This window comes from Nelumbo nucifera, chromosome 2, assembly GCF_055504915.1.
Source record: "Nelumbo nucifera cultivar China Antique chromosome 2, China Antique-T2T, whole genome shotgun sequence".
In the NCBI taxonomy this organism is placed as follows: Eukaryota; Viridiplantae; Streptophyta; class Magnoliopsida; order Proteales; family Nelumbonaceae; genus Nelumbo; species Nelumbo nucifera.
This window is the reverse complement of record NC_142650.1, coordinates 36,424,326-36,452,301: the sequence shown is the minus strand read 5'-3', so window position 1 is coordinate 36,452,301 and position 27,976 is coordinate 36,424,326. Positions and strand designations below refer to the sequence as shown.

At 33.1% G+C, this 27,976-nt stretch overlaps 1 protein-coding gene across 2 annotated transcripts; it reads left to right on the top strand.

Moving 5' to 3' along the window:
- Nucleotides 1-10,356: 10,356 nt before the first annotated feature.
- LOC104612364 (tRNAse Z TRZ4, mitochondrial-like) lies at nt 10,357-26,025 on the top strand. 2 transcript variants are annotated; one of them, XM_010279756.3, is made up of 12 exons: nt 10,357-10,893; nt 11,208-11,297; nt 13,002-13,046; nt 13,153-13,207; nt 20,945-20,988; nt 21,143-21,652; nt 21,787-22,055; nt 22,159-22,306; nt 22,434-22,484; nt 23,214-23,695; nt 23,796-24,471; nt 25,660-26,025. In XM_010279756.3, exons 1-12 carry the CDS (start codon nt 10,534-10,536, stop codon nt 25,966-25,968), a joined length of 3,039 nt encoding a protein of 1,012 aa, XP_010278058.1. In that variant the 5' UTR covers nt 10,357-10,533; the 3' UTR covers nt 25,969-26,025. The 2 variants fall into 2 exon arrangements, with proteins under 2 accessions (XP_010278058.1, XP_088755173.1); XM_088899047.1 differs by having other exon boundaries at nt 10,369-10,433.
- The last annotated feature ends 1,951 nt before the right edge of the window (nt 26,026-27,976 follow it).

Here is a 27,976-nt window from a genome sequence, read left to right as displayed (position 1 = left end):
CTCCCAATTGACCACACTTGTTAAACTACATATTTAGGTGTTGTTTGGCAAGTCTTTTTTGAAAGATCTTTTGGAAGATCTGACAACCAAAAGAGGTAGTGGCTATTGCATAAAGATCTTGGCAACCCAAATTTTTTGGTTGGAGGCATGCCTTTTCGCACGTCTTTTCACGCAAAGACGAGCCAAAAAAGGTGAGAAGCTTCATTTCTAGCTTTCTGAAATAAGCTCAAATCGAGCTTCTTGCATTTTTTCGAGGCAAAGTCTTTTGCCGATTAGATCTTCCCCAAAGCAAATGGGAAAAGACAAAAATGTGGGCTTCCAAGCTTGCAAACAACAACTGCCTACACAAAAGACGTGCCAAATAGGCCCTTAAATTGTATTTAAATTGTTTTAAACTATAATTAGCACCAATTATCTTTAATTTTACTTTAATTTAAATGTTATCAATGGTTCAACTATAAGGTTTAATTATCAATGAATTAGAATTTAAAAAATAATTATTATTTTGAATACATTTTATATTTCCTATTTAAAATAAATTATATTTAAATTAACATTAATTACACTTTAAAAGTGTAGTTTATAGTAATTATATTTTCAATATAAATATTATCAATGGTTCAACTATAAGGTTTAATTATCAATAAATTGCAATTTAAAAACAAACTATAAAATGACAAATTAATTATTAACACTAATTGTATTTATAATTATATTTAATTTAATAGTAATTATATTTTTAACTATAATTAACATGTTTTTCTCAAAATTATTTATATTATAACAATTCTTAATAATTACAGTAATTAACTAATTGCTTTCTGATGTAATTATTCAAAAATATTGTTTAATTATTTATACTAAGTATTTATTGAAAATAACACAAATTATTGTAATTATTTTCATTTATCAGTAATTATTAAAAAATATTAATTAATATTAAATTATTCAACGATAACTCCCATTAATTAGTTAATGTGAAATTAAATTTGATTTCAATAAGTTAAAGAATTCAGAAATTATTTCAGTTTTAAATGAAAATTATCATTTAATTATTCAAAATTATTCTTGAATATCAATTTTTATTGTGTTTAGTAGTAATTATTAATTATTTCTCATAATTAAATAACTAACAATAAAATAAACATCAATTATTGGTGAAATTTCCTAAATTAGTGGACGGGAAAGGGAGTTTCCTAATAAAAGGGAGTGGGTCATGTAGAGGTAGCAAGTTGAGATAGTTAGAAAAGGCATAAGGGAGAGACATTAGGATCAGAGAGTTGGGGGAGGGAGAAAGAAGAGGCTATCTAACGTGGCCAGTTTTGTTTTAATATGTAGTAATAAATTATTGACGATGACTAAAAACTATCAATAATTTAAATGTTATTTTCCTTTAATTATTTATGAGTAAATTATTATCACAAATTATCAGTAATCGTAGGGCTGTGGAAGGGAGAAAGGAGAGGCCATCTAACACAATGTTTAAAAAACTGACCTAGAGGTTGAACCGTTTTTGCCTCTGGGTTGCAAGTCACCGGTTCGACTATTCGAATCAAATGGGTCAAACCGTGCCACATCAACAATACATAAATTTATATATACTAATAAGTGTGTACGTGCATATGGGATATAATCATAATAATAATTAAAGTGTGAAAATTAAAAAGAAATTGTTAAAAAAAATCAACACATTTGTAATATCATATATTCACAATACATCCATTGTGAAGCAATGTTATGGATTTGCTTGGCCATCAGTAGATGAGCTACATATGTGGTACAAGAAAAGAGATAGAAACATTGATAGTTCTAGTGGGCGGTTTGAAAATTGCCTCTGTATGGTGGAATGTGGTTGTCGTAAGGCTATTGTTTAGTTGCAGCGGTTCCATGATGAATTGCCATATCTGCACTCTCTTATTTATACTGATGGATGTGATGAAGAAATAAATATCACCATGAGTTTTGTTATATGGGAACAATTCACTATGAAAAGTTTAAGATGATGCATAGGGGAATCAAAGATGATAAAATTATGGAAATATTATGTGAAAAGCTATTAAGCTAATTAGATCGTTTAATATCGGAAAGAGGTCCACATGTTTGGCAATGTCAACCCTCTCATGTGTTGGTGATAGACCCTGCATTGCAGTGTGCAGCACAGAAAAAAGCCTTCTCCATTGGAAATTTTGTATTCAAAATTTGGAAAATAACTTAAATTTAGGGGAACTAGTGGGAGTATTGAGTTGATCAAAACAAATGAAGCATGATGAACCTAGAGTGCTGAAATGTGGTTTCGTTTGGTAATGTATTTGACAACCACAATATATAAATTGAGGAATAATAAGTAGTAAAAAATGGTTTACTAAGGCTATAAGCCTGTAATAGGTCATAAATTGTTTAGATAAGGAAGAAAAGAGAGCAAGAAGAGAGAAAGAAAAAGGTTTGGAACTTGGAAGAAGATAGAATCATGGGGTAGCAGTGTGCTATCCCATTGGTTTTTTTATTTTTAAATAAAGAAGAAGAAATTGCATAAGTAAACTTAATTAGTAAGGGCAACAACTATAACAACAATAATAATATAAAACAAAAATAAAATAGGCCCAAGTCCCACTAAGATAAAACAACCCAAAAAACATAAAATAAAGCCCAACTATCAAGTAGGGATATGCTATTGTAGCAAGTTTATACGATAAAATGCAAATAACAATACTATGGCCTTGTTTGGGTGTTTGGTGGTTTTTTTTTTCCAATAAGCAATTGTGACTCTTTTGTCCTTCATTTGCTTTCAAATTTTCAAAACATCCAATCCAAAGTGAATGAATAAAAGTACTTTGATAGAAGTGCTTTTATAAAAGTACTTTGATAAAATTACTTCTGTAAAATACTTTTATAAAAGTGTTTTCATAGAAGTACTTTTGTAGAAGTGCTTTCGTAAAAGTATTTTTAAAAAATGCTTTTGTAATAGTACTTTCATAAAAGTACTTCCATAAAATTTCTTTCATAAAAGTACTCTCATAAAAGTGCTTTCTTAAAAGTACTTTTATAGAAGGGCTTTCGTAAAAATACTTTACTTTCATAAAATTACTTTTATAAAAGTGCCTTTGTAAAATTGTTAGCAAAAGGGTTATAATTGGTATTCTAAAAATTCAATGGGGTCAATTATGGGAGAAACGAATAAATGCTTATTGTATGAGCACTTGTGTATATAGGTTGTCCACGTCACCATGCCTCTCCTTGCCGCAAACCCCCTTCCTAATTTCCTTTTTTATTTTTTTTACTTTTATAATTCAACATAATTTCCCTTTAAACCAATAAGGAAACAATATATGCTAAATTATCTCTAACAACCAATAGATAAAGAAAGAGGGATTTCCTTTTTTAATGTCTCTAGCTAAGTGGCATCATTGTCCTCAACTTTCTCCTAAATTATCTCTATTTCCTATTTATCTCCTAAATTATCTCTAATTCCTATTTATCCTCTCCCCCACTTTTTATAAATATATATCTAAAGAAAGTTTGAACTAACAAATTTAGTATTATTTAAATATTATACTAAAATTATATAATAACTTTAAAATATTTATTAAAAATACAAAAAAAATTATAGTAGATTTAGTAATGTTTATATTATTAATAATTTTATACTTTTACATAATTATGTACTAATAATATAAATTATAATTTTACGGATTATTCAATTTAAATGTCATTTAAACAATAAAAGCTTAGCATTAAAAAATAAAATATTTACTTAAATATTTCAATAGCTAAATATCTTAAATAACAAAATATTAAAAAAAGTTAAATAATTATATAAAAAAAATTAACATTATGTAATATCTTCGAAATAAATAAAATTCAAATAACGAAAAACTTTAACTATTTTACATATTATTTAAATATTTAACATAACTAAAATTTAAATAGTTAAAATAAGGAAATTATGTAATAAATTTAAAAAATTCTTAAAAATAGATAAATTATTATACTAGAATTCATAACATTTAAATTAATAATAATTTAGTATTTTTCAAAATTAATAAAGAAATTATGTAATAATAGTATAAATTATAATTTTATGGATTATAAAATTCAATAAATAATTAATATTTTAAAATTTTAAATAATATTATTAAATTCTTAAAAGGAGAACGTCATAAGCTCCTTTTTATTTTTTACTTTTTTTAATTTCATATCCTTTTTGAAACAACCAATGAGATGTTCTCCTTCTCCAATCTACCCCCACCCCCACACTGTTCCCTCTAATGACCTAAATAATCTCCTCTCCTAAAATTTCTCCTAAACTACCTCCCCCACTTTCTCCTAAATTGTCTCTAATTCCTATTTATCCTCTCCCTCACTTTTTATCTATATATATTTGAACAAGTCTTAATTAAAAAATTTAATAATTATTTAAATATTCTAATAAATTATATAATAAAAAATATTAATTAAAAATACGAAAAACAATTATAATAAATTTAATAATATTCATATTATTAATAATTTTATACTTTTATGACATTCATCAGAAAATATGTACTAACAATATAAATTATGATTTTCTGGATTATTCAACTTAAATGTTATTCATATAAAAAAAAATTAACATTAAAAAATAAAACATTATTGAAATATTTTAATAACTAAATATTTAATATTATTTAATATCTTTAAAATAAATAAAATTCAAATAAAAATTAAATATTTTACATATTATTTAAATATTTTAACTAACGAAATATTTAAAATAACGGTATTTTAAATAGTTAATGTGATGAAATTTTGTAATAAATTAAAAATTTTGTTAAAAGTAGAAAAATAATTATATCATAATATTTAAATTAATTATAATTTATTATTTTACAAAATTAATAATGAAATCATATAGTAATACTATAAATTATAATTTTACTGATTATTAAATTTAATAAATAATTAATATTTTAAAATTTAAATGATGATATTATTTAAATAACTAAATAATATTGTAAGTAACTAATTTCACTTATATCAATTAATAATTTGACAAAATAACTTTCAAAAAATTAATATTTGTTAATAATAATTTTAAACTCTTAATCTATATTTATTATATAATTATATATACTAAAATTAATATTTATTGTATTTCATTAATTATTTATTTTTTGTGATAAATATATTTTCAGTAATTTTGTATGAATTTATTTTTGTATTGTTATTTAACAGAAAATTTTCAATAATTATTGGAGATTAAACTACTATTATTGAACTTTTTAAATTTATTTTATTGTACTTATTATATTTTTGTTATAATTTATTTATTAATATTTATTTGAGATTAAACTATTTATTTAATAATTTATTATTATTATTATTTATTGTATTTTTATTAGTTATTTTTTCTATTTTGATTATCAATATATTTTCAATAATGATGTATTTTTGTTATAAATTTTCAATAATTATTAGAGATTAAACTATTTTTATTTATTAGAGACTAGACTATTTATTAGAAATTTTCAATAATTATGTATTAGACTATTAAACCATTGTTATAAATTTTCAATAATTTTGCTTAAACAGTAGGGTTCAGAGTATTGATAAACCCGATACGCCATATGTATGTATTGATATTTTGATCCTTGTGATTTTTTTTAGTTTTTTTCATAACTTCATAGGAGGGTTATTTTTTTGTTATTTATTTATTAAAAATACCTTCAAAAATAGTATCGGTACCCCGAGATGAGCATTTGCTGGAAATAGGGCTATAAAGGAATTCCTCGCCATGAGCTAGAGATTGTATATCATAAATAGATTGGGCATTTATAAAAAAATAAAAAATAAAAAAAAATAAAAAAAAAAATTGGACCAATTGGTCTCCGACTAAGGACTAAGGTCACATTTGGTCCTGTTACTCCATCAGGCCCAGACCCCAGTGCTAACGAGAATAAATTCAAGATTGTTAGAACATTTATAATACATAGATCTTTACTCCATCAGGTCCTTTTTTGCCCTAGTTTTTTTGCAATTTTATTTGTAATGGTGAAATACCATAAAAGTGCAAATGAATTGAATATCCGGTTTTGGAGGAACAGTTTGTTAGCCATCTCCTTTCCCCTTTCCACTAGATTTGAGGTTTAATGTTTATTGCCACTAGATGAGTTTGAGTTAACAATCAATTCTCTCCAAACCCCTCATTGGTTTATTTGTTGGACACCTTTTTCAGGGGTTTCTTATTGAGTTTATCTCTATTGGAGGTTTGACCATTCGTTTTGGTGTTTTATGGACTAGTAATTAAGCACATGTGTTGCATGTAAGAAATTTAATTTTCTTCATATTAATTACTAGAACTTTATATATATTATAATTAAGATATAATTTAGAAATTAACAAAAGTAACAGTATGACTAAAAGTAAACTCAAATGCTTATAGTAAATGCACATGCACATTACATGTGGAAATTTTAAATTACATTAACAATTATTATTATTATTATTAAATTCTGAATTCCATTTCTGTCATAAATAAAAATAATTTTAAATTTAACAATTATTTTTATTTAATATGATGAATATATAACATTAGAAATGTTCCCAAAAGTTTTCTACAACATTCTATACTTTTTCATTTTTATGTTTTATATATATATATATTTTTTAAATATTTATTATTCGATTATGACATCATGAGTTTTTTTTGAAAACTTGGATCATTGACACACCATCTAGATAAGAAAATAGTTTTGCTTTCGCATTAGTTTTAAATTATATAGTTCATCTATATTTTATAAATAATTTTGTATTTATTACACTTAATTTTTGTTTGACATGATTAATATAAAATTTTTTATATATTCTTTTGATTACTTGCATTTTTTTATTTTTAAAGATTTATTGTATAACTATCATATCATCGATTAATCCATTTGACTCAACCACTAACCCACCACCCGAAAAGGAAAATAGTTTGACTTCTAGGTTGACATTAAATTTTGTATTACATTTCCATCATTGATAAAATTATTTCTTTTGTATGATTCTTATTTTTGTTCAATATAATAAATTTATAATATTAGAGATGTACCTTATATTTTTATAAATATATAACATTAGATATGTGCCCAAATTTTCTCTTTTTTATTTTTGTTATTTTTTATTCTCTATTTTTAATAATTTTATTATTTGACTATGAAATCATTTCATTTCTAAGTTGATTTTAAATTTGGCATTCAATTTCCATCATTAATAACACTGCTTCTTATATTTCATACTTATTCTTGCTTCTTATAATACTATAATGAATATTAGAGATAAGTCCTATTTGTTTTACTTTTTTGTTGTTATATATTTTAATTTTCAATTATTTAGTTATGATATTATTTATTAACCCATTTGGCCCCAAACGTTGAATTTCTTACCCACCACCAAGAGGGAAGAAAATGGTTTTCTTTTCAAATTATTTTTTGAAATATTTATTTTTATACTATTAAAATTAATATTATGGATTTAATTAGTAAAATTTAATGATGAGAAAAAAAAATATATCTTAAATATAGGATTTAATGAGGGAATATAACTTGGATATGAGATTTAATAAAGTAATATAACTTAGATATGAGATTTAATGAGAGAGAATATGAAAATAGTTTTATTTCTAATTGGTTTTAAATTTTACATTCCATTTCCATAATTAATAAAAACATTTGTTATTTATCATACTTATTATTGTTTAATATGTCAAATATATGATGTTAAAAATGTTCTCAAATTTTTTTTTTATATTTTTTGCATTTTATTTATTTTTGAATTTTATTATTTAATTGTAGCAACATGGATTGACCCATTTGACCAAATGCTTTAATTTCTTACCATTACCTAGATGAAAACACTATTTTTTCAAGTAGGTTTTAAAAGTATAAGTATTTATGTTATTAAAATTATTAATTTATTATATATGGATTTAATTAATAGAATTTAATGATAAGAAGAAACAAAAATGCCTTAAATATATGATTCAATGAAGTAAATGCAAGTTAATAGCTTAAATGTTGGATTTAATGAGAGGAAATTGAATGAATTGAATATTTTAAAAATATCTCTTTTCAACTCATTTAATATTAATAACCAATTGTCCTATTTGCCCTCATTTTTATCAACAAGTTATGTAATAAATTTAAAAAATATCCTAAAACTAGAAAAATAATTATAACATAATATTCAAATTAATAATACTTTAATATTTTACAAAAATAATAACAAAATTATGCAATAATAGTATAAATTATAATTTTATGGATTATTAAATTCAATAAATAATTAATATTTTAAATTTTAAATAATAAGATTATTTAAATATCTAAATAATATTGTAAATAACTAATTTCGCTTATATCAATAAATAATTAATATTCTAGAAAATAGCTTTCAAAAAAAAATTTATTAATAATAATTTTAAAATCATTATCTATATTTATTATATATTAATGTATACTAAAATTAATATTTATTTCATTTTAATTATTTATTTATTTATTTTTGCGATAAATATATTTTCAATAATTATGTATAAGTCTATTTTTGTTTTGTTATTTAACAGAAACTTTTTAATAATTATTGGAGATTAAACTACTGTTATTTAACTTTATTTTAATTTATTGTACTTATTATATTTATTATATTTTGTTATAATTTATTGATTAACATTTATTAGAAATTAAACTATTATTCGAGATTACACTATTTATTGACTAATTTAATATATTTTTAATATTTATTGTATTTTGTTAGTATTTTATTTTTATTGTTACTTATTTCTTTTTCATTATCAATATATTTTCAATAATTGTGTATTTTTGCTATAAATTTTCAATAATTATTAGAGATTAAACTATTGTTATTTACTAGAAATAGATTAGACTATTCGTTTAGTTGAAATTATGAGTATTCATGGGTTGGTTCAGTTCGATTGTAGGCTTTTTGGCCATCCAAATCAACTTGGTTAGGTTGAGGAGTTGGTCACCCGTAACCGACCAACTCAGGTTGCATAAGTTTGGGTTGATTTTCAGTTTGGTTGGTTGGTTCAAATGATTTAAACTTAAAAAATTAAATTTGAATTTATAAAACTATAGTGACATTATTAAAAAAATTAAATTTATGATATAAAATATTTTAGATTAAGAAATATGAGAATTTTTCCACTTTCCCATATTATACATATACATACATACATACATACACACACACACACACACACATATATATATATATATATATTGTGTGTTGTGTGTGTCAAGTTGTTTGATTTTGGTCAATTTACAAATGGTCAAAGCAATACCTAAATCCAACCTGGTCAGGTTGGGAAATTGTTGAACCAAAGCCGATTGAAAATACTAGAAAATTGACTAGCTCGGGTCAAGTTGGTTGGAATTAATTATTGTTATTTTTGTATTGTAAAAAATTATTAAAAGTAGTATATAAAATATAAGGGAAAATCTATGATACGAGAAAGATATGGTATCAGAAGAATTTTGGTCGATCAAAATCCACCCATGAATTTTGATAAATAACACCTGATTGGCTACCACACTTATGATACCAATTGATTGGTCAAAAAAATTTTAGATATCATATCTGTCCCATATCGTAGTCGAACCCAAAATATAAATGATTATTAATTATTTATAAGTTAAAAGTATAAAACAATTATATATATCTTTCGCTTAACAAATCCCGTGCAACGGATAGGTCCCCACTAATTTAATGATAAGAAGAAACAAAAATGGATTAAATATATGGTTCAATGAAGTAAATGCAACTTATTACCTTAAATGTTGGATTTAATGAGAATTACCTTTCGATTCATTTAATATGACCAATTATCCTATTTGCCCTTTTTTTATCGATAAATTTAAATATACGCGATAAATTTTATCCTTAGAAAATTTCAAAAAAAATCTTGAGGAGATTTACGCTGTAGAGTCCTCACAAGCTCTCATTCCCGATGCTCATGATTGGTATTTTTTTTCAGTAGATTGGTCAATAATCAAGATATGTTGTTTCTCATTCTTAGTCCAGTACTCTAGGATTGTGTTGAATGCTCGAACTCGCCCTTTTTGTTATGATTCATTTGTCCTATGTTAGTAGTATGGGATGCTAATGTAAACTATCCACATTGATAGCAATAGGATGTTGTTGTGGAGTATATATGTGCTTGAATTCCCTCCCTCTAATCGCTAGCTTTTAGAGGCGAATTCTAAAATAAGAAACAAATGGTACCAGAGCTTCCACTATGCCTCCCAATTACGATCAGCTTCCACTATGCCTCCCAATTACAATCATATAATTGTCAAGACTAGGTGGAACACCATATTACCGTATTATGATCGATGTTGGCAGTATGAGATGCTAATCTGAGGTATACCGGTAGAATGGGATGCTAGGTATTATGGGTGAGTTCTGCTAACGCACGTAATACTCTCTCTCGCTCTCTCTCCAATCTCCCGGCCCTGTTAGGGCTGTAAACGCCCCACCCAACCCAATTGAAAAACAATGCCCCAAATTGGAACCTTCAGACTATTCTTTTCGAGCGGTTACTCATCTCCTCTCTCCTTTCCCTTCAAGCTTTCATTCTCTTCTTCTCTTCTGAACAAGTCCAAAACCCTTCAAAAACCTCTCTCTTTTGCCACTGTTTCCTCTTCTTCTGTAAGAAGAGAACGAAAGGTTCCTCCGCCCAGGACTAGAGGCAATAGTACCCTCCGAGAAGCTAAGAACGAGAAACCGATGGAGGAGGCCAAGTCTGTCATGTTCAATAAGAGGAGAGCTGAAGGGAAAGATAAGAGTGACAAGCCCAGGACCCTTCAGTTGAAGGTTCGGAAATTGAATCCAGTTAACACCATATGTTATGTTCAGGTAAAAGCTCTTTTACCAAATGATGATGAAGAAAAAGAGTGCATGTGGGTGGGTGCGGGGGAGGGGCGCTTGATCATTATTTGTTTTATGAAAAGTTCCCAGATTTTGAGTGTGGTATTTCTCTGGAATTGGTTCATGGCATCTGGACTTGCGTCTTTTTTCCAAAATTTCAAATTTTATATCATAATAATTGGTCTCCAGAAATTGTTCTATATTTCCGTTTTATTATTAGAAACGAAGGACTTGTATCCTTCTCTGTTTTAATGGTTTGCTTTGAATTCTTATCTAGCCATCTCTGGTTTTTATTTTCACAGATTTTAGGTACTGGGATGGATACGCAGGATACATCGCCATCAGTTCTACTATTTTTTGACAAGCAAAGATTTATATTTAATGCAGGAGAGGTACGTTGAAGAAACACTAATATTTTCTTTTTTCTTTTTTCAACGAGAAAAAACTAGGAATAGGCTCTACTTTTAGGCCTTTTTTGGTTCGCAGGAATAGGGGTTCCGATTCCAACTGTTTGGTTGGGTTGGGTGGAATCAGAATCCCATTCCCATTCCTGGTGGAATGGGATTTCCCCATTTTAGGGAATGGCGATTCCCCCCCTCCCTTCGCCCATTACTGCTGACTTCAATTTCCATTCTTATTCTTGTCTGAACCAACCAAACTATGAGAATAGACCATCCTGATTCCTATTCCCATTGTGAACCAAACAGACCCTTACCTCCCGTTTGGCATTGTTCCTGCCTGTTTCTTTTTTGGAGAAATTCTTGTTCCAGAACTGGTTCCTGGGGAATAACACTTGTATTTGGCAATTTGTTCCTTAGTATTTTAAAGAGACAGAAACAGCTTTTGGATACGCTATTGAATCTTGAGATTAGTTTTTCAAATCCATACACATACAAAGCATGTTACAAGTCCTCATATATAAAAGTAATAAAAAAGGACCACACAGAAATGGTGTCTTCCATTGTCCATCATTTGATAATTGTTGACTATGGATGAAAACAACACAAATAAATAGCAAAATAAGAACCCAACACGCCATGAAGCAGCAACATCCACAAGCTATAATGGTTAAAAATCGGTCCCTGTTTCGCACAACTAGTCCTTGTTGCACCTCAACATGTCTACCACTGTTAGGAGGGATGAATTGGTCAACCCATATAAAGTCATTTTCATGTGCTTGTGTATAAAATAAAAATGTATGGTTATGAAATACCTTGTATATTAAGAATAAAATAGAACAGAACCGATGAGAGATATACAAGAAAAACCCAGGCTGCCTTGTCGATGCTCCACAAGAGGTTAGGAGTCTGTCGGTGGTAGGAAGAAGGAAAAAACCACACTCAGCTAGACTTGGGGCTTTCTTACGTCTGAAACCGCAAAATTACGATTTTTCCCTGACCAACACGTGGGGAACTAGCACACGTGTTCGCAACTTAAAGAAGACGCTGTGGGAATTGCGTGTTCCCAAGTTCCTCGTTCCTGCGGAGTGACGTGATGAAGGCCCTTGGTGAAGATGCCTACAAGTTGTTTCCATTCCCACTCCAAAAGAACCCATTCCCACCTAAAATGTCATGCCAAACATGTTTCCGTTCTACGGGAACGTCGAGAACGCGAGGAAGACTCCCACAGAACGATGCCAGTGGGACCTTAGTTTATTATTATCATGATGGAAAATTCCTGGACTCTGTTGAGGTGGAAAATCATAACAAAAATTCTTATTTTCCTCCTTTATCTATGAATCTCATTTCTCACCCACTCCAAATCCTCTTCCCCTTAATAGTAAATAGTTAGTTACAAATTATCCGCAAGGACTTGTATTTTGAGAGGTTGTGCTTCATTTTGTGTAGCTCTTTTCGCTTGTACTAGAAAAAATGTAGGTTATCATTTCTTCTCTTTTAGTTAGTATGTTTGTTTCGCCAAACAACTTATTCAAAAATCAAAATTACTCAAGAAAGTTTTAACCTCTAAGCATTTCAAAAGCTTGTATTGACTATAACTCTGCAAGTCTGCATATAAAATTAACGATGTTTTAGTGGTGGCCCTTCATGAAACCTTGTAATGATGTTCTATTTTTGAATGGTTTCTTCTTGTTCCAGGGGTTGCAGCGGTTCTGTACTGAGCATAAGATTAAGTTATCAAAGGTATCATATATCTTTTGTTTGCTCACTGTTCTCTCTTGTATTGATAGAAGCTTTTCTTAATAAATTGTGGAAATGCATCTTGATATTGTTCTTTAAATGTTTTCAGATCGATCACATGTTCCTTTCCCGCGTATGCTCAGAAACTGCAGGTGGACTTCCAGGTCAGTGCAAATGAGCTTTCTATGATATGTTTTACTTCGTTATTTGATTAGAAATCTTTATTGTACTCAGAAGAAGGGCGTAACCATGAATCTTCAGATTTTCTTATGTCCTTAATGTACAAGCATGTACAGCTAGCTGTACATCATCATCACCATTATGTAAGCCTTGTCCTAATTGTATGGGGTTGGCTGCATGAATCTTGTTCTGTCATTCCATTCTATTCAGTGCCATATCAACTGTTATGTACAGCTTAACATCATTTTAAGAAAATATGATGCTATACGGATTATTACAATTTTTTGAGACTCAGGCCTCCGGAATCTAAAGTCCTTCAAAATGGGGAACCAAAGTTGCATATGTGCTCAACTTTCTATGTAACCTTATCATCAACAGATCTTGCCTTTACATACACAAATGCTCCTTCCCTTCCAAATATGCAACAAATCTATTAGCAGAAGAAAAGAGGAGAAACAAGGAAGAAGGGAAGAGAGAGAAGACAGAATGATAAAAAACCCTTATGCCCCTATTGTAGTCAAAGTACATAAACAATGATAAAAAAGCTATTGTAACCAGACCAAACAGATCCCAACTAAGCAAAATAAAACATAAAATGTAAAGTAAACACTCCAGCACTCCCCCTCAAGTTGGGACATAGATGTCAATCGTGCCCACTTGTCACACAAATTATTATGCCGCACATGATGAAGGCCCTCGGTGAAGATGTCTACAAGTTGTTCTTCCGAATTGACATATGGAGTGCACACTTCTCCACTCACAAGTTTTTCTCTAATAAAATGTTTGTCCAATTCAATATATTTTGTTATATCATGGAGGATTGGGTTAGCAATAATGTTGATAGCAGCTTTATTGTCATAATAGAGTGACATAGGTTTGTTAACTGCAAAACCTAGTTCATCTAATAGGTTTTTTCATCCATATGATTCTAGCAACTCCATGAGACAGCTCTGTATTCCGCTTCAGCACTGGACCTAGCCACCACACTTTGCTTCTTACTTCTCTAGGTGAATAAGTTTCCTCCCACAAGGGTACAATACTCACTGGTAGACTTTTTGTCATTGACTGCCCTTGCCTAATTAGCATCTGTATACACTTCAACCTTCAAATGCCCATGTTTCTGGAATAGCAAACTAGCTCCTGGGAATTTCTTGAGGTATCTAAGGATCATTTCTGTAGCTTCAAAGTGAGTTGTCTTAGGATTATGCATGAACTGACTAAGGACACCCACTGCATAGGCAATATTAGGCCCGGTCATAGACAAATACAAGAGTCTCCTTACAAGTCTCTAGAACTTCTTCACATCTTTCAAAACCCTCCCTAACTGAGGATCAGGAAATGATGGCGAAGAAAGACACAAAATGGAGGAGGATTAGGAAGAGGAGGTAATTGAGTCTGAACCTAGGTGTGTTTCTCCTCTTCAACCCTAATCTCCCCCTGAGGAGAAACCAAGAAAAAAGGTTGATTCTCAGAGAAGGATATGCCCATGGAGACATGGTACGTGCGTAAGGTAGGGTCATAGCAACGGTAACCCTTTTGAGATAAAGGATAGCCAAGAAAAGCACAAGGAATGGCACAAGGATAGAGCTTATGACGAGTAGGGGACAAGTCATGAACAAAGCAACGATACCCAAAGACATGCATTGGAATATAGTTTTCAAGGCACCAAGGCGAGACTAGGCGACAGGGGGTGCTTTGTCGCCTAATCGCCTAGGCGATGGATTTTTTTATGTAGAAAATATAGATCCTAGGGTAGTTCCCTAGGTACCATAACCATATTTCCTTAATAATATTTATAATTTTCATAAGAAAATTATAGAGTTCATGTTAAAGTATAGAAAATCAACATATTAATGAGAAGAAAAAGAAAAATAAAAAATATAGGGGCTGAACCCTTATTTTTGTTATAGGAAAAGAAGAAAAGCAAAAGTAGTAGTAGTAGTTTAATAGTGCCTATTTTATAAATATAATGTAAAAAATAGTCACTATTAAACTATGGGGGACAGAGGAGCTGTAGGAAACAAAAGTTGATGTGGGGCCTTATACTCTAGTAACCGAGGTGGCATACGGTTGGTGATATATGCAACACACATAACAACATTCATCCAAAAATGTTTTGGAGCATTCATATGGAGTAATAAACGATGAGCTACTTCGAGAAGATGATGATTTTTCCTTTCAGCAACACCGTTTTGCTGGGGTGTCCTAGTACAAGAGCTTTGATGAAGAGATCCACACAAAGCAAATAACTCCATGAGATCACTATGGAAGTACTCCTTCGCGTTGTCCGATTGGAAAATATGAATCTCAATTTGGATTTGAGTAAAAATCATGCATTGAAAATCTTTCACAACCTTTGGTAGTTTATCTCTAGATCACATAAGATAAACCCAATTATATCTAGAGTAGTCATCAATCAAAGTAATGAAATACTTTTATCTAGTCTCAGAAGGTAGAGTAATAGGGCCCCAAACATCATAATAGACAATATGAAGCGGAAATTCAGATCTTTTATTTCTTAAAGGAAAAGAATTTCTACAATGTTTGCTCAATTGACATGTCTGACATTGTAACTCACTAATTGAAAAGACGTAAATAACTCAGGAAACATAAGTTTTAAAGAGTCAAACGGAAGATGACCAAGACGAGTAGACGACTATGCCATAAGTAGGTATGGCTCTCACTAGATGAACTTAAGGACTCCGTAGCCACAAGACCGACTTTATTCTTCAACACGTAAAGACCATCCACCATGCTTCCTCTACCAATTGTCTTCCTCGAGGCCAAATCTTGAAACACACACAAAGAAGGAAAGAAGGTCAATGAACAATTCAAGGAGTGAGTAATACTGCTAATGGAAAGTAAAATGATAGGTAATTTAGGAACGTGCAACGCATTAGAGAGGGTAAGACTGAAAGGAAGGGAGATGGCTCCTTGACTGACTATGGTGGAGAATGATCCATCAGTTAGTCTCACCTTATCTCTCCTAGAGAGGATGTTATATGCCTGGAATAAAGTTGATTTACCGGTCATGTGGTTTGAGGCTCCAGAGTCAATTATCTAAGGGGAATCAGATGCATGAGATGACACATGGAAACCATGTGGCAGTGTTACCTGGTGTAGACACAAAGGAGGTAGAAAGAGTATGGCCAAAATCCATTTGACGAAGTGTCCTACCATATAATTCCAAGTGGTCACGAAAATAGTTGATACTCTCTTCCTTGGGGTCAAAACCAGAGTGTCGTTCCTGTGGTACCATGGGACTAGTCTCTTGAGATGCCACATTTGCTGAGTTATATTTCTTCTGACTCTGCTGGGTTGGCTTCTTACTTTGATCAGATGTTGATTTCTTACTCAATTCCTGAGCCCATTTAGGCTTGCCATGGAGTTTCCAACATGTGTCTCTAGTGTGCTTGGACTTTTGACAGTGAGTGTACCAAAGTTTGTCTTTGTCATCCACTCTCTTCTATGAGTTACCCTTCTTAAAAGAGCCTCCAACATTTGAATTTGTACCTCCTCGGACTGCTAGTGCAACCGACTCCCCCTTTGTAGAATTCATCACACTTCTTCTACTCGCTTCAGATTGGACTAAGGCATAAAGTTCCTGAACTGAAGGTAAGTTCTTACTTCCTAAGATTTGTACCCTCATGAACTCATACATAGGATTCAACCCCAAAAGAAAAGCAAATACTCATTGTTAGGAGACAAGTGATTTGTAGGCCTTTGCATCTTCATCACACTTCCAATTCACACTTTGATAATGATTTAGTTTCTTCCAGATTGATGTCAGATTTGAGTAGTACATTGAGAGACTCCTCTCCCCCTGCTTGCAAGTGGAGGATTCAGCTTGTAATTGGTATATCTTTGCATAGTGCCTCTGCTCTGAATAGGTAGATTTCGCTTGTTCCCATATTCCACAAGCTGTTTCAGCCCACGTAAATGTCTTCCTTACTTGTGGCAGCATGGAAACCAAGAGGCATGACATCACCATACTATTTTCTTGGTCCCACCTGTCATGTTCAACACTTCCAGTCTTTGGTTCCTTCACTTTACCATTAATATACCCATTTTCCCTAGCAGTAATGTAAAGTTTAATTCCCCTAGGCCATTCAAGGTAGTTTCGTCCATCAAAGGGAATTACAGTCATGGGGGAACTCATATCCATTCCTCCACTTATTTCATTTTGACTTCCTAAAATCTCAGAAGTTGCAGAATTTTCAGAGGACAGGATTCAAACACTTTACAGTTTCAACACACCCCTTAAGATCTCTCCTAACGCCCAAAAAGTCCTAAAAACACAGTAGAGATGCAATCCACATGCACACACTGTAGTCTGTACACAATCTGAACACAGACCAGCTCCAATTCTCAATTTTTTTTTTTTTTTTTAGGTTGATTCCAGCACTGTACAGGTATAACAGTCACGGTCCATCAATTTTCCAGATCATCTAAACACACCAACTACTAGGAGAGATCATAAAACAATGGAGTCACACCAAAACAGTGTAAAAACAGGTCATTCGTGACCTACAGGATGTGAGAAGGCATGTGATGTATTTATAGAATAGTTGCAAGCAAGGAGAAGGTATGTGATGCATTCTTCATAGGAGTGGAATAATGATGTATCTCTCTTCCAGTATGTGAGATGACCTCTTGTTAGGGTTTTATCCACAAACACCATCCAGGAAAAGAAAAAGGATATCTTAGTTGTATTGTTGGTTTCCATATGGACCATATCATCCATTTCAATGGGAAAAATATGTTCTTCCATCAATAAGAGTTAGATAGCATGAAAGATATTTAAGCAGGTATCTCAGCGTTGATATGTGCCTCCATGGGAGAGACTGACAGACAGCTTCTCCCACTAATAAGAGTTAGATAGGATGGATTAATAGGAGAAGTTCCTTCTGGATTGATGCTCCACACCTTTCTATTATCTCCATGCATATTAGAACCTGTGGCAGTCAAACCAAGAAGTCCATATGGACCATATCATCCATTTCAATGGGAAAAATATGTTCTTCCATCAATAAGAGTTAGATAGCATGAAAGATATTTAAGCAGGTATCTCAGCGTTGATATGTACCTCCATGGGAGAGACTGACAGACAGCTTCTCCCACTAATAAGAGTTAGATAGGACGAATTAATAGGAGAAGTTCCTTCTGGATTGATGCTCCACACCTTTCTATTATCTCCATGCATATTAGAACCTGTGGCAGTCAAACCAAGAAGTCCATGAGGAGTCAGTTTCTTAATCATTCAAATGAAGCCTGAAATAGAGGGTCCATTATACTTCACTGCCACACTCACGATTCAAAGTATTTCCTGGACTGACTCACCCCTATCTATGGTCATGTGGTACAAAGACGGGAAAGAATAAACATTAGCTGAAGTGTTGGCAAAGGCACCTTTTATCTTCTAAAAGTCATAGCTTGTTCCCTGGTCCACCACAAAAGAAATATGCATATTAAAATCCAAGGAGAACTGGTGATGGAACATTGAATCATAGAACCACAGTGGGGGCTGGTCCTAATTTGGAAGTGTTGGCAGATATTGTAGGCTGCAAGGTTGGAAAGTTGCCATCAAAGTACTAGGGGATGCCACTTGGAGAAAAATGCATTTCTAAGAAGATTTGGGAACCGGTGGTGGAAAGAACGGAAAGGAAACTACCCTCTTGGAAATCGAGGTATCTATTGAAGGGAGGAAAACTTACATTATTAAAAAGTGTTTTGTCTTCTCTTTCCACTTATTTATTGTCTCTGTTCTATTTTCCAGCCAGTGTGGCCAAGATGTTGGAGAAGACAATGAGAAGTTTTCTATGGCAGGGATGGAAGGATGAGTTTAAATTTAATTTAGTTAGCTGGAGCAAAGCCTGCAAGTCAATAAAGGCCAGAGGTTTGGGGTTAAGGAATGTGAGAAAGTTTAACTTGGCTGGTCTAGGGAAATGGTATCGGAGGTGGAATGAACAGACCACACACCAATGGAGAAGAGCAATAGGGGCTAAGTACGGCAAGGAACTCAAGTTGGGACCCAGGGGAATCAAATCTATCTTATGGATGTGCAGTCAGCGAAGGATTTTAGACAATGATTAAGAATGGAAGTAGGAGATGGATCTAGAGTTAGTTTTTGGAAGGAGGTCTGGTGTGGGGATAACCCTCTTAAGGACAGATTCCCAACCCTCATTGATATTGCTATCAACAAGGACCGTATGGTGTTGGAGGTGTTTTCTCAGGTTGGAGGGGCAGGCGTGTGGTGTCCCAGTTTTAGAAGGAACCTAAATGATCCTGAATGTGGTGAGGGTGGATAGTACAAGGGGGGACAGGAGGATTTGGGCAAGGGAGAATTCAGGTATTTTCAGTCAAATCCTTTTACAGCAGCCTTTGTAGCGATGAGGAAGCTAACTTCCCCGAAGATTTGGTATGGAGGATGGTGGCTCCTCTAAAAGTCTCTTTTTGTTTGTAGGTGACAGCTTTAGGGAGATGCCTAACAACTGATAATCTGTCAAAGAGAGGTTGGGTGGTAGAACCAAGCAGATGTGTTCTATGTGGTAACAATTCTGAGAAGCTGGAGCATCCCTTTTTGCACTGCAGATTCAGTTGGGAAATTTGGACGAAAATTCTAAAGGTTTTTGGAGTTCAGTTGTGCCTCCCAAGGAATGTATTGGAACTGTTACAGAGCTGGGGCCTGAGGGGTTTATCGAGGAGAGGTAGGATTGTTTGGAAGGTGCTGCCAGCGGTTGTAGTGTGGTCAATCTGGTCAGAAAGAAATATGAGGCTTTTTGAAGACAATTTTAGGTCAGAGGAGGAAGTCTTAAAGAGTATTTGGGGAAGGTTATACTCCTGGGTGGCGACTTACAAATTGTTCAAGAATTGTCCTTACAGCTCTTTTTTTGAGCACAGTAATCTTTTTGTATGATGCTCATATGGTGGTTTTTTGGGATGTACAAAGTGTTTTGTGTTGCCCAGTGCCTCATTGGGCAAGGTTGTATCTTTTCAGTTTGCTTTAATGAAATACTTTACCTTTTCTCTCTTTCTCTCTCTCAAAAAAAACCATAGAACTGCAAAATTCTGTTGTTGGTAGGAACTCCCACCCATGCGTCATGCCCATATTTGCTTGCAACGACCCTCCAGAAAATATTGGGATTTCTCCATCTGCATGTTTCTCTTTCTTTCTCTCTCTGGATATTCAGATTTTTTTTGATAGGTAATGGATGGAGAAGAGTTATAAATCTTGGACAGGAAAATAACAAATTTCTGTTTTAAATAGAGTATAATTGCCTCCCTTCAATAGGTAACCCTTCTTCAAGCCAGTTTTCTACTAGCATAATCTCTCTACTATTGGGTTCCATATGACCTTGGGCTCTCCCAAAGGGCTTCTCAAGTACCTGGAAGGAAGTTGCTATATGGCTAGACCTACAATGCAAGCTTCTACTAATTCCACTACATGCTGGATTTAAATGCCTCACTTTTGCTATGATTGATATAATAGGTCCAATTACAGAATAAAAGCAGACCAAAATACTCAGGTTCCATATTGCACTTAGAATAACCTTAAGCTGGGTTCTTTCTTGTGATTAAGTCTCTCAAATAAAACAGCAAAAACTGTACCCTCAATATGCATATTTTATTTAATTAAATATTCATATTTTGTTTCACATTTAGTTGGAAGTAAAACATGATTATCTGGATAGTTCCTTACCTGCAATCTTGTACTATCACAGGTCTTCTACTGACTTTGGCTGGCATGGGAGAGGAAGGAATGTCTGTAAGTTAACTTAAATTGAGATGCATAAAATACCATCATCATTCTAACTTGTGTATTATTTAGCTTTTCTGAACCATTCTTTGGAATAGATATGGGATACTATGCTTTATATGCAATCATAGAACTATAACCTTTGGCTTTTGTTGTTTTGAAGGTTAACATGTGGGGCCCCTCTGATCTCAAATATTTAATTGATGCTATGCGTTCATTTATTCCAAATGCTGCCATGGTTCACACCCATGGTTTTGGGCCAGCACCAAGTGCCAAAGGATCTGCAGTCTCTGATATGGGGAAGTTTACAGACCCCATTGTTCTCATTGATGATGAGGTTGTTAAGATATCTGCAATTCTCCTACGGCCAAGTTGCTTTGAGGGGCATCAAGTCATGAGTGAAGATTCCACTTTATTGAATCCTTCTGTAGGTCCGCAGGAGAAAAAGGATCAGTTTATGAAACCCCTTTTACCACATCCAAAAAGTCCAGATAGAAAAGTTCTACCAGTGCTGAAGCCTGGTGACGTTTCTGTAGTTTATGTTTGTGAGTTGCCTGAAATTAAGGGGAAGTTTGACCCAGCAAAAGCTGCGGCCCTTGGATTGAAACCTGGTCCAAAATATCGTGAACTACAACTTGGGAACTCAGTCAAGTCAGATCGTCAAAATATTATGGTGGGTTAGATCAAACTATTTGTTAATATCCTGGTACTTGCACACACCTGAAGGACATATCAGTACATGGTTGTTCAGCCAATATTCAAATTATTTTTTTTCTAACACATGGCTTCATTTACCTGGTTATGCAGGTTCATCCAAGTGATGTGCTTGGTCCTTCGGTTCCTGGCCCAATTGTACTCCTTGTCGACTGCCCTACATTATCTCATTTACAAGAGTTGTTGTCTGTAGAATCTCTAAGTCCTTACTATGCTGATTCTCTGGACGACAAGCTGGATGATGTTAAGTCTGTAAATTGTGTAATTCACCTGAGTCCAGCTTTTGTTACAAAGACTCCTGATTACCAGAAATGGATGAAAAGATTTGGTGGGGCCCAACATATCATGGCTGGACATGAAATGTGAGAACTTATTCATTTTTCAGTATTACTATCACGTTGGTTGTTAGTAATCATCATTTTTCCTTTGCAAACTTGTTATGGGGTTTCTTATTCCTATTTGCAGAAAGAACTTGGAAGTTCCAATTCTAAAATCTAGTGCAAGAATTTCAGCAAGGCTTAATTACCTGTGTCCTCAGTTCTTTCCAGCCCCTGGTTTTTGGTCTCTTCAGCACCTTAACAACTTTGAACCATACACTTTTTCTATAAATGAGGTAATTATGTGGCTTCTCATTTAAGAAAGATTACCAAACTGATTCCTGGATTACATTGTATGGTTAGGGGTTGGTAGTTACTTTTAACATGCTCAGGGCTATTGAGCAGTTGGTTTCTTCTTTCCAGGGTTCTGTTCCAAAGCTTTGTGAAGGCATTTCTGCTGAAAATCTTCTGAAGGTATGAAACTAGTGAACTGTTAAATTCTGGAGATTCATACTAATTAGCTCGATCTTCTAATTGATCTGCAAATCTCCTTTGGATTAAGCACTTCTTGGCCCCTTCATGCTCAGAATACATTAAACATCAGCATTTTTATGATTTTATCCCTAGTTTGAGGTTCAATTTGTTTCAAGAATCTTAAAGTTTATTCATTATTACAATATACTTTAACTCTTGTGTGTTTTGTTACATATAACACTTGTAGCTAATTATGAGTCTTGATCCTTGACACTTATGCTCATAAATTTCCTTTGTACATTTGCTTATGAACTTTGTTTAAGTATTTCCACGATGATGAGAATTGTGCTACTATTGGTGAAGTATCAGCCTTATCATTTCATAGTAGAGTAATTTTCCAGTATTGCTGCCTTTGTTAAGAGGGTTAATACAAAATGAATAACTAGCCATTGTTAACTGACCTTCACTAAGAGGGTGAAGTAACAGACAGTAACCCTTGGTTAATTCTTCTGATCACTTTTTGGGAGATAACTCAATTTTTCATGTTATTTGTGGTCATTTTGGATAAAAAATCTTACTCTTTGGTGTTTAACTTCGTGTTAAAAAATCATAAACATATCACATGTGTTTATTTATTTAATATTACATACTATATTTTTTTGATAAGTTATTTAATATTACATACTATTTCCTTCTAAGTAATATCTCTATCTTTGTATGCTACTACAGTTTACTCTGCGTCCATATGCACAGATTGGGTTGGATAAATCTGTTATTCCAAGCTCATTGACACCAACAGAGGTCATTGATGAACTTATCTCAGAGATTCCTGAGATTACAGATGCTGCAGAACAAATTAGCCAGATATGGTGCAAGTCCCAAGAATCTAAAAGACTATCACCTGTGCAAGATGATGTAGTTATGATTGAAGAACCATGGATAAATGAGAATACTTCTAAACCTGATAAGATATCAAGGGAGGAGATCCCATGTCTGGATGCCACTGACATGGATGAAGTTAATAATGATCAAACTGTTCCTAGTTGTCTGGAGAATATCACACGAGAGGACATGGAAATTGTTCTTCTGGGAACCGGTTCTTCACAGCCATCCAAATACCGCAATGTTAGTTCAGTCTATATTAATCTTTTCTCAAAAGGAAGTTTACTGTTGGACTGTGGTGAAGGGACACTGGGTCAACTAAAGAGGAGGTGAATCCTATTCTCTAGAATGTTTCATTTGCCTACTATTGTATTTCTTTTTGTTTCTTTTTTAATAGATAGAGATGCCCTATGAAACTCTTGTGTACAGATATGGTGTAAAGGGTGCTGACAATGCTGTGAGAAGATTGGAATTTATTTGGATTTCTCATATTCATGCTGATCATCATACCGGTCTAGCAAGAATACTTGCTCTTCGTCGAGAGTTGTTAAAGGAAGTTGCTCATGAACCATTACTTGTTATTGGGCCAAGGAAGCTTAAAAGATTTTTGGATGCGTACCAAAAACTTGAGGATCTAGATATGCAGTTCCTTGACTGCAGGCACACAACAGAAGCTTCATTGGATGCCTTCAAGGATGCTCTTGAATCTAATCAAAATAACTTCACGTCAGGAACTGATGTTGAAAACTTGAATAGCAGAGATGGACAAGGTGTTGCAGTGCAAAATATTGAGACAACCTTGTTTGCAAGAGGCAGCCCCATGCAGAGCTTTTGGAAGAGACCTAGCAGTCCAGTTGACTCTGGTATGACCTTTGAGCTCCTAAAGAACTTGAAGAAGGTTCTTGGTGAAGCAGGTTTGGAGGCTCTGGTCAGTGTGCCTGTTGTGCATTGTCCACAGGCATTTGGTGTTGTCCTGAAGGCGGCAGATAGAGTCAACACTGTTGGAAAAACTATTCCAGGTTGGAAGCTTGTCTACTCTGGTGACACTAGGCCCTGTCCTGAACTGATAGCCGCATCTCAGGGAGCAACAGTTCTTATACATGAGGTAAGTCATCCTATTGATAAAGGATCTTTTTCCTATCCAGTATTACAGTTACCAGCCTCGCTAGAAGTAACATGGTTCCATGTCATAAATCTGTGGATTCATCTGAAGACAATCAAATTCTGAGATCATCACTTCAAACTTAATGAAAACTGGTTGAGAAGGAAGTCAAGATAGACACAGAATGTAACAGATAACTGCAAATTTTCTTCAACTGAGAAAATTTCTAATGGATATCCACAACTCTGAGTAATGCTACTCAACTGAAACTATACTGGATTAAAATAGAAAATCAAAGAGCTAGGCAAACAGGGAAGTGCTTTGTTGTTGTCTAGGTGCCTGCGTAGGTGATGGACTTGATTTTTCTTATATTTATCATCTGGTAATTCCCTATGTTCCATAGCAACTAGCAACCAACAATCATCTTTCACTTATAATTACCAATAGTCTTCAAGCTTCGTATCAAAATATAGAAAACCAGCATATTGAAGAGAAGAAGAAGATTGTCCTAGAGAGAGAAAGGGGTGGAACCTGTGTTTCTTTTGCAGAGAAAGGAAAATGAAAGGGGCAGAAGAAGACATGCCTCAGTTGCTCTTGTGTGTTGATTGGATAAAATTTTCAAGTTTTTCCTTGTTTATCAGTTCAGGTTTTGAGACCTTCAAGAATTCAACACAACGTCAAGTAACTGGTGTGTTGATCAAATCTTAACAAATGAGAACATGATTGAAAGAAACTAGTATACAATAAAAAATTGTATTTGGCTTCAAAAAGAAAAAAAAAAAAGAAAAAGAAATTGTGTTACTGACAAGGGAGAGGGTCCCTTGGCCATTGTACAAAATCCACATATAATAATTTAGTGAAGTAAAATTTGTTTCAATATTATAATCTCACGAGACAAAAAAATGAAAATTTTATGGTGTCTTGTACAAAAACTACTAGGCATTTGGGTGAGGCAACCCACCCTCCTTGGGTATTGGTTGCCTTGTTGCCTGTCACCTTGACAACTATGCTCGGTCTTGGAGTGTTTGTACCTTTCCCCAGTGTTTCCATTCCATGTATGTTAATACATTTCACCATGTGAAAAAAAGTTTGTAAGTACTAATTCCATCTGCTAACTATCTTATGAATCATGTGGAAAGAATGTTAAGGAAGCATTGATGATTAAATGGTTTGTGTTTGCCATTGTTGCAGGCAACATTTGAGGATGGAATGGCAGAGGAAGCTATTGCAAGGAATCACAGCACAACAAAAGAAGCCATTGAAGTGGGAGCCTCGGCAGATGTATACCGCATCATTCTTACACATTTCAGTCAGAGATACCCAAAAATCCCAGTTTTTGATGAGAAACACATGCATAAAACATGTATTGCTTTTGACATGATGAGTGTGAACATAGCAGATTTACCTGTTCTTCCAAGGGTTCTTCCATATCTGAAACTCCTCTTTAAAAATGAAATAATGGCTGATGAATTTGATGAAGTCATTGGTTCAGAAACATGAAAACAATGTTCAGAAACTCCTCTTTAAAAAGTGGGAAAGAATTTTTTTTCTTGAGTAGTATGGTTTCTAGCTTAAATTACCACTAACATTGCCTCATGTGTGATCCAATGTCAACCAACAAGCAGAAAAAATTTCCAACATCGCCTATGCATGATAGATGAAGGCCTTGTTTGGCAAGTCTTTTTGAAAGATCTTTTGGGCTTTTAGAAGTCTAGTAGACCAAAAATGGTATTTTCATGTTTGGCTAGTAAAAGCCCACTAGACCAAAAGACAGATCCCGAAAAAGACCCTGAAAGACCAAAGTGGTTTGGATCTGAGAGGCTCCAAGCCAAGCTTATGGTCTATTTGGGCTTCTCAGCTTCCCGATACTTTGAGAAAAATTCGACAGAGAAACTCTGACTCCAGCAACTACACAGGTATGTTTTTCTCCTTTTCTTCTTTCATCTCTTCACAAGTACTAATTGGCTAATCGCGACTCACCGTTTACTATGTTCATGTTCTTCACTGTGTTCTCCTTTCTCATCAATATTTGTTGCTCTTCACCGTGTTCAGGTATAATCAATTGCTATTTCTCATTTTTCTTTTCAGTTTCCATTGGGTTTTAACTGGTACTGATGCATAGATTTCTAGCATAATGAATTTATAAGAATTTAAATTTTGACCTGTAGATTGTGTTGCCTTTCGTTGTTGTTTATCTTGTTTAATAGCCAATGCTCATTTGTGGAATTGTGTGCTATTTTTCAAGTTTGGTAAAAAACAAGCCATGGTTTATGACATGTCTCTGCTCTGCTCCAAGAACAAGTAATTGATATATGTCTAGTGGTTTATGGCATGCCCATAGATTTTTGTGTTCTGGCTCCCGTAGCGGATTCTGCAGCTGTTGGAATTACCAACCAAATACCATCTCTTTGCTTTGCGCTTCTCTGACTCAATACACGACAAGTTCCTTCTCTCTTAATTCTTCCTTCCAACTGCATCACTGTTAACCATCGTGTTTTAGCTACTCCTTCAATTTCAACTGCAAGAGCTTTTTTGTTCTCCTCTTTGAATCGAATAAGGTTTCAATTGCAGCTTTTCTACTCCTTCAATCTCTACTTTCTCTATTTTCAGTTGAGAATTTGTTGTGTATGGGTGTTGAATGCAATCTCTTGGAGTAAAAGACATGCCTTTTTAGGGTATTGATTTAAAAGGCGTGCCTAGGTGCACAGGCGAGGCGCATTTTAGGGTAGGCGCCTCGCCCAGGTCCTAGGCGCACCACTTTCAAAAGGCGCACACCTGGTGCACCTGATGCACCTTGCACCTTGGTCCAGGCGTGCGCCTTTTGAAAATTGTACAATTTTTTTTGCCTTTTTTGAACCTACGGTTGAGCCCCTGGACCCCAACCATGCCCCTCGAGGTAAAACCCAAACAAGTCCATGGCCGGGTCTTAAATTCTTAATTATCACACACCAGAGCTCCAAGAACCTCCTATTTGCTAATGTTGTTCATATCTTCTTAAAAAGCAATTAAAATTATAAAATCATTATTTTTTTGTATGAGAATTAAGAATTTAAGACCTGAACATGGACTTGCTTGGGCTTGCCTCAAGGGACGTGGCACAAAGGTGACTCGTAGAATTAGGAATGTAATATTTTTACATGACATTAGCTACTTGAAGTAATGCATATGAGGAAAAAAAGTGATTGTGAGCTTTACATGCTTGAAAATGTTTTATACGTTTGATTTTATTTTTAAATTTTCATTTGAATATGCTTTACGTGTTATGTTTATGTATTTTAATTTTAGATTATAGGTTTTTTAAACCATTAATTTTAAAATTTAAGTTCATATTCCTTATTAATATTTTATTTTATATTTTTTGCATTTTTTGAATTGTTTTGGCATTTTTTGAAAATTCTGACATTTTTTTAGCATTTTTTTGTATTTTTGCGCCTTGCTTCAAAAAGGCGTCCTTGCCTTGCACCTCTCGCCTCGGGCACAAATTGGCCCTTGCACCTTTTTTGTGCCT

Excerpts from the sequence above, each read along its gene's own strand:
- LOC104612364 (XM_010279756.3), top strand. The coding sequence starts at position 10,534 with ATGCCCCAAATTGGAACCTTCAGACTATTCTTTTCGAGCGGTTACTCA. Across the intron at positions 20,989-21,142 it reads TGGGAGAGGAAGGAATGTCT|GTTAACATGTGGGGCCCCTC; the intron begins GTAAGTTAACTT and ends GTTGTTTTGAAG. Across the intron at positions 22,056-22,158 it reads ATCATGGCTGGACATGAAAT|AAAGAACTTGGAAGTTCCAA; the intron begins GTGAGAACTTAT and ends TCCTATTTGCAG.